Below are 7,234 nucleotides of genomic sequence, written 5' to 3'. Positions count from 1 at the left end.
TCATCCTTGTGAACTAAGCAACTTGATGTGTTTACCCCGTGAAGAAGTGCAAAGCTAATGTGTGTGGAAATTCAAACACGTGCTTCCCGGTCGAAATGGTTACCCACTTATCCTCATAATGTAAAACGGATAATTTCGAATGAAAACTAGACGTGTAAATGTCTCAGTTCTTTTGTCTGCTTATTATAAAATCAGTGGAGATTAAGAACATGAGTTTTTGTGCCATATGTAGAAGGATAAAAGAGCTAAAAATATTATAACTATAGAGCACCAAATTTTGCCCAGCACCTTTATGAAGAATTGCATGCACATACAAGACATAAAAAAGTATATGTGTAATATGTTTTGGATTTTTTTATCATTTTATCATTTTATACATCTATTGTCTATATCCTAATTTCGCCTCTCCTAACCTATTTGTGGCTATAGATAGCATTGTGTCATGCCATCTAGGAAAAACAATCATTTTTTAGAACACCGCGACATTATATTTGCGGAGCATTTTATTCCCCCCCCCCCCCTCCCAGGCACATGTCACCGACTACCCCTGCATGCCCGTTTGCAATTATGTCGGCGTACTATCTATTTCACCCCTCCTAACCTATCTTTGGCTATAGATAGCATTGTTCCATGACATACACGGAAAAGAATCATTTCCACAACATTAATACGCACTATTTTTTGCTTGTTGTTAGAAATAACCACGACATTGGAGATCACACCATGGATGGATGTTATATAACGAGGTTCGGCTGAATCCTACATTTGCGGAGCATTGATTTCGAGCCCTCCTCCCCATCATACCACTATGCCGGCGCCGCACGGGGGTGGGGCACATGTCACAGACTACCTCTGCATGCCCGTTTGCAATTATGTCGGTGTACTATCTATTTCACCCCTCCTAACCTATATTTGTCTATAGATAGCATTGTTCCATGACATACACGGAAAAGAATCGTTTCCACAACATTAGTACACACTATTTTTTGCCTGATGTTAGATATAACCACGAAATGGGAGATCACACCATGGATGGATGTTATATAACGAGGTTCGGCTGAATCCTACATTTGCGGAGCATTGATTGCGAGCTCTCCTCCCCATCGCACCACTATGCCGCCGCCGCACCGGGGGGGGGGGGGGGGGCACATGCCACGACTACCCTTGCGTGCCTGTTGCAATTATGTCGGTGAAATACCTATCTTAACAAGTGTGGTGGCGCTACATGGCGTAGGATACACGATTCGACACCGACACTACCAACACCTTATCCACGGTAATTACATTTTTTGGGAGACACCGACAGTACCAACACCTTATAAACTAATATAAGACGATTTAGGGGACATGGAGTATTTTCACCCGAGCTCAAATGCTCCTGGTGAACAGTAAAATCGGGGGAAATAGTCAAGAAAAATGTAAAAAAAATCCGTTTTTTGTGTGGTAACCTTTGACAAATTTTCTATGTGGTTGCAAAAATTTGTCATGAATAAACATTCCTGGAAGTCGTGGCAAAAAAAATGATACTCCAAAAATACTTTTTTTAAAGCATTTTGGACTACTGATTTTTTTGCCATGACTACCACAATGTCATTTTATTATGAAAATTTTCAAGCATAGAAAACTTCTGTCAAAGGATACCATAAAAAAATCAGAAATTTTAAATGTTTTGAATTTTCTTCCAATTACTGTTCACTACAATATTAAACATATATTTTCAATATGGATCTAATGGCACTGCTTTAGAGTTGTATATTTTGACATTTTAGGTGTAAGCTTGGTCAAAAAATAGAGAAGTTTGACTTTATTAAAAGAAAAAACAATACTACACACTTACTCCCTCCGTCTATAAATACTTGTCGGAGAAATGGATAAAAATGGATGTATCTAAAACTGGAATACGTCTAGATACATCCATTTCTCCGACAAGTATTTCCGGACGGAGGGAGTATTATATACTCCCTCCGTTCCTATATATAAGTCTTTTTGGGATTCCAATGAAAGACTACATACAAAGCAAAATGAATGAATCTACACTTTAAAAGATGTCTATATACATACATATGTAGTCCCTTATTGAAATCTTTAGGAACGGAGGGAGTATAAATACGTATTTTAAGAGCTGGCCAAGGGCACCAAATATGCAAGGCAGTAACAAACAAGGACGCACCGTCCTCCAACCTGCTCCATCGGTCCACGCACATCGCGGCCCTCGCTCCAGCATCCAACGGCCACCATCAACCCAAACACGTCACAGAACACGAGAAACCAACATAATAAAATCTTATCCACAACCAAAGATTCAACTAACTGACCCAAAATTAACGCCACGGATAACAATAACCCGGAGGCCGACCGGCGGGCCCCACCGCACCCTGGACTAAATTTACCATGCCGGTTTTTTTATAAAAAGGAAAAAGGGAAAAGCCGTAATATTTGTGACAAATTACGAGAATGGGCCTCCGCCCCCGCGTGTGTTATTATTTCTTTCTTCCTCACTCTCCTCCGTCCGGTTCGCCCGCTGCATCTCCTCTCTCCTCGTATATTCTTCTTCTTCCTCCTCCTCCTCCTCCTCCGCGTCCCAATCTCCAACGAACTCCCCGAATCCCGACCCGCCCCGACACAAATCCGCTCCCCCTTGTCAATCCCGCCCCTTCCCCCCTCGCCGCAATCCATCCCGTCACGCCCGATTCCACCCTCCCCCGCCCGTGCAACGCCGTTCTTGGACGGAGGAGTTCCCTTTCGATTAGGCGCTGCGGAGGCTCCTGCACCGGAGTTCTACGCCGGAGGTAGAGTTCTCTGAGGCTCGTTGATGTTGGCGATGCGGTGGCCGTGGCCGCCGGCGGCGAGGAAGTTCAGCGTGCGGCTGGTGGTGCGGCGGGCGGAGGGCCTGCCCCTTGCCCCCGCGACGGACGCGGATGCGGAGGCCAGGATGGCCGTCGAGCTCAAGTGGAAGGGCCCCAAGGCCAGGTGGAAGGGCCTCCGGGTCTGCCGCAACCGCACGCGCTTGGAGGCGCCGGCGCCGGCGGTGGATGCGGAATTCTCCGCGGCGGCCGTGGCATGGGAAGAGGAGTTCGAGGACGTGGTCACCCTCACCGCGGTCTCGCACCGCAAGCCCGCCGCCGCGTTCCACCCCTGGGACCTCTTCTTCTCCGTCCTCAATGTGAGCACACTCCCCCCTCTCTCCGCGTACTGCTACTGCTGCCTTTTTTTTCGTGTCAAAATTAAAGTAATTTGGCATGTTCTTGACGTAATTGGATCGATGGATTTGTTACTTTGACGATTTATCCACCCGCTTTTTGTGCCGATCCCGATTGGATTGGATCATCGGGTTAAAAGTTTCGCGTGGGTGTTTGAATCATTCCTGTTTGGATATTTTTTTAGAATTTCATCCCCGGTCATGGTGATGGTGAAAGTTTTGACTTTTTTCGTTGAAAAAGTCAGTCTCATTGGTTTTTCGTTGAAAACGATAACGTATTTATAATTTGTTTGGATCTTGCCTTTTACAACAGCAACAAAACAATCCAAGGCAACAAACCCAAGCTTTTAACAATATATGACAATTCTAAATTTTATTATAAGCTTTAACAGAATAAGACAATTATAAAATTGATTAAAAGTTTCTTTTTCTGAAAAATATGCAAGCAGTGTGGTTGGTGCTGGTTTTTATTTCAGTTTTTGTGACGATAGGGTTATTGATCTTAGCCACTTTTCTGCCCTTTTTGGCTATTGTGATGTTCAATGATTAGGATTCTGGTGGTTAGGCCATGTAGTTGTTATTTGGAATCTCCAAATCGGTTTAGCTTTATTGTGAATTTAGAATAGCTTACTGGTAACAATGAGGTGTTTTCTAGCCGGTATATGTTTGTCTAGGTAACCGAATTATTTGAATTTATGAAACCCTAGCTGTCGATTTAATGATAAGTATCTATGTTGTTCATATTAGTAGCTTCAGCTTTGCTGTCGTAAACTAGGTATGGTACAAGGAGAAAGCGATATAATGCAATATATGATTAATTATACTCTTGTCGGGCTTCGCAAACTCAGGAGAGATTGTCCATACATGAATTGATTAGGCTTATTGTACTTGTCCTGCCAATTGTTGCTTTGTGAACCTTTAGACAAACACCGACACAATGAAAAAATGTGATGCCGTGCCTTGTTGTCCCAGCTGTTTCCACTAGTTTCTGGTTGGCGGTATTGCCATTTTGTCGCGTTGTTTGCTTGGTGATTCGCCGTTGTGCCATTTATTGTTTTGAGTACACTGTGTAACTGGAAGCTAATCTAGTGGGAGCTTGCCAGTTGCCACCCAATTATCAGGGAAAAGAAACGGATAGCTACAATTGCCGCCATATACCCTCTACTGTACTTCTTCACCGACACATTTAAATTCCTACGAGGCAGGCTACCAGTTCTACTGAGTTAAACTAGTGCAAAATGACCGCATCATTTAAATCTCTACCTGGCAGGCTACTGGTTTTGCTTAGTTAAACTATTGTAAATTGACCACAGCATTCAAATCCTCATGAGCAGGCTACCAGTTTTGCTGAGTTAAACTAGTGTAAATTGGAATGTGGAGAACACTTTGCATCTTCTTTTGATTAGTCTGCTCTAATGCATTCCTGCACTTTATCTGACCTCTCAATGATTTGTTTCTATTGTTGCAGGATTCAAATAAAGGCCCAAAAGGTGAAGTAATTTTGGGAACTGCATCACTGAACTTAGCAGATTACACATCTCCTGCTGAAGAGGAAATTGAGATTATCCTCCCATTATCGGTGCCCAATGGCACACCTGAGTCTTCCCCATCACTTCATGTATGTTGGTGATATGATGCTATAAACCAGTGACACTTTCTTGTCCAATATATGTTGTTTTCTCATTGGAACACCATATATCATATGGTCAACCAGTTTGTTAATTACTGTACCTTTTTTTCAGCTCACTCTGAGTTTGGTGGAACTAAGACTTCCTCAGCAATCACCAGATGCAGCACAGCGTTCTGTTGCTTGTGTCCCATTGTCACCATCTTCTGGTGACTCTGTTCCTTCTGGAAAAGATGAGCATTCTGTTATTAAAGCTGGGCTGAGAAAGGTGAAAATCATCACAGATCTTGTGTCGACTCGGAGGTCTAAGAAGGCTAAGAGAGAGGATGACAGCAGTGATAAGTATGTTCATAGTGACGGCGCCGAATACCCTTGTGTTATTGACTCTGATGATGATCTAGATGATAGACAGAGGGATGATGACTTAGGGGGTTCAACTGTCAGGAAGTCCTTCAGCTATGGTTCGCTGCAGTCTGTGAATGTAGCTGGTGGCCTCTTTTATGCACATGCAAGGATTGATGGAGAGCATGAGGACTGGATATATTACAGTCACCGTAAATCTGACGCCGGCTATCATGTAGAGAAAGAGCCATCATCCACTTCGGAGGAGAATTCCTCTGTAGTTATTCCGCGAAAAAGGAGCATACTTCCTTGGAGAAAGGTCAAACTGCCGAAGAAAGGGGAACCCTTGTTGAAGAACAAGAATGGCGAAGAGGGTGGCGATGATATTGACTATGATCGTCGGCTATTAACCTCTTCTGATGAATCCGTTTCCGGGGTACCTATTTCTTTCATATCTTGGGACACGATTCTTGATATTCACTTTCTGTTTACTGCTTTCATGCCCATTTCCCTTTGTTTTTCTTTGTTTTGTGGCACCATCGTTGGAGGCTTGCTGATATAGCGTATGATCTTTCTTATTTTCAGGGATCAAGTGGTTCTGTTAGTACTATGGAGTCAGTATTTGGCGATGACAATTTTGTTGTGGGGAACTGGGAGTCAAAGGAGGTACTTAGTCGTGATGGGCATTTGAAGCTTTCCACCCAGGTGTTCTTCGCATCAATAGACCAGAGGAGTGAACGGGCTGCTGGGGAGAGTGCCTGCACCGCACTGGTGGCTGTAATTGCGGACTGGTTCCAGGCAAACCAGGAGCTAATGCCAATCCGCTCACAGTTTGACAGCCTCATCCGAGAAGGGTCTCTAGAGTGGAGAAAACTTTGTGAGAATGAGACCTATAGAGAGCGCTTCTCCGACAAGCACTTTGATCTTGAGACAGTACTTCATGCCAAGATCCGCCCACTCACAGTTGCTCCTAACAAGTCATTCGTTGGTTTTTTCCAGCCTGAAAGTGCAGAGGATGGCAGTGGGTTTGACTTCCTTGATGGTGCCATGTCATTCGATAACATCTGGGAAGAGATCAGCCAAGCAGCGGAGGCTTCTACTGAGAAGCCTACCCTTTATGTTGTCAGCTGGAACGACCATTTTTTCGTCCTCAAGGTCGAGGCTGACGCATACTACATCATCGATACACTTGGTGAGAGGCTGTACGAAGGTTGCAACCAGGCATACATCTTGAAGTTCGATGACAACACCACAATTCACAAAGAGCCCGCTGAAAAGAAAGAAGGCAGCCCTGATTCCAGCGCACACCAGAAGGATTCTGCAGAAAGCTCCTCCACCGAGCAGGACAGCGGAACCGACGACACTGAGGAGAGCGTGCTCGTGCTCAAGGGCAAGGAGGCATGCAAGGAGTACATCAAGAGCTTCCTGGCCGCCATCCCGATCCGCGAGCTCCAGGCCGACATCAAGAAGGGGCTCATGGCGTCGACGCCGCTGCACCACCGCCTCCAGATCGAGTTCCACTACACCGAGGCGTGCCCCCGAGAGATCGCCCTCCCGGCCCCGCCGCCCGCGATCGAAGCCCCCTTCGAGTTTTGCTGGCCCGACCCGCCGCCTGCCATGGAGTTTCCCCTGGCACCTGCAGTCGCCGTTGTATAGTGCCCGCCGCCATGGCTGCCGAGAGCTAATCGACCAGTGTTTAACATACAGAGAGAGAGAGAGAGAGAGAGAGAGAGAGAGACTCCTTTTTCAGGGCGAACCCTGGAGTGAACCGGGTCGAAGATCTGGCTTCGTCTCGGGTTTGCGCCGTTTGCTGTCTAGTTAGTTAAGATGAAACCGAACTGACTAGTATAGGTAACCGAACCGAACCAAATTCCCGTTTTGCTCTGTGTGTGCGTGTGTGTTTTCCTTCACTTTCTCTGCTAGGCTATGATGGGAGGAGCTTTCATCTTGTACAAAGAAAGAAGAATGCTGTCTGCTCCTACTTGTCGTCCTGAATTGAGTTGTGATGGGACCTGTAATCATCCTTAGCAGATCCTCAATGTTAATTATGTTAATGTTAATTATTA

At 45.2% G+C, this 7,234-nt stretch overlaps 1 protein-coding gene across 1 annotated transcript; it reads left to right on the top strand.

The window, feature by feature from the left end:
* The first annotated feature begins 2,497 nt into the window (after positions 1-2,497).
* On the top strand, positions 2,498-7,234 carry LOC109734965 (uncharacterized). Its single transcript, XM_020294156.4, has 4 exons — positions 2,498-3,163; positions 4,668-4,817; positions 4,942-5,604; positions 5,754-7,234. The coding sequence occupies exons 1-4, from the start codon at positions 2,813-2,815 to the stop codon at positions 6,822-6,824; spliced, it is 2,235 nt and encodes a 744-aa protein (XP_020149745.3). The 5' UTR covers positions 2,498-2,812; the 3' UTR covers positions 6,825-7,234.

This window comes from Aegilops tauschii, chromosome 5, assembly GCF_002575655.3.
Source record: "Aegilops tauschii subsp. strangulata cultivar AL8/78 chromosome 5, Aet v6.0, whole genome shotgun sequence".
Lineage (NCBI taxonomy): Eukaryota > Viridiplantae > Streptophyta > Magnoliopsida > Poales > Poaceae > Aegilops > Aegilops tauschii.
The sequence above is the reverse complement of the archived record's forward strand: the minus strand, read 5'-3'. Positions and strand labels throughout refer to the sequence as shown.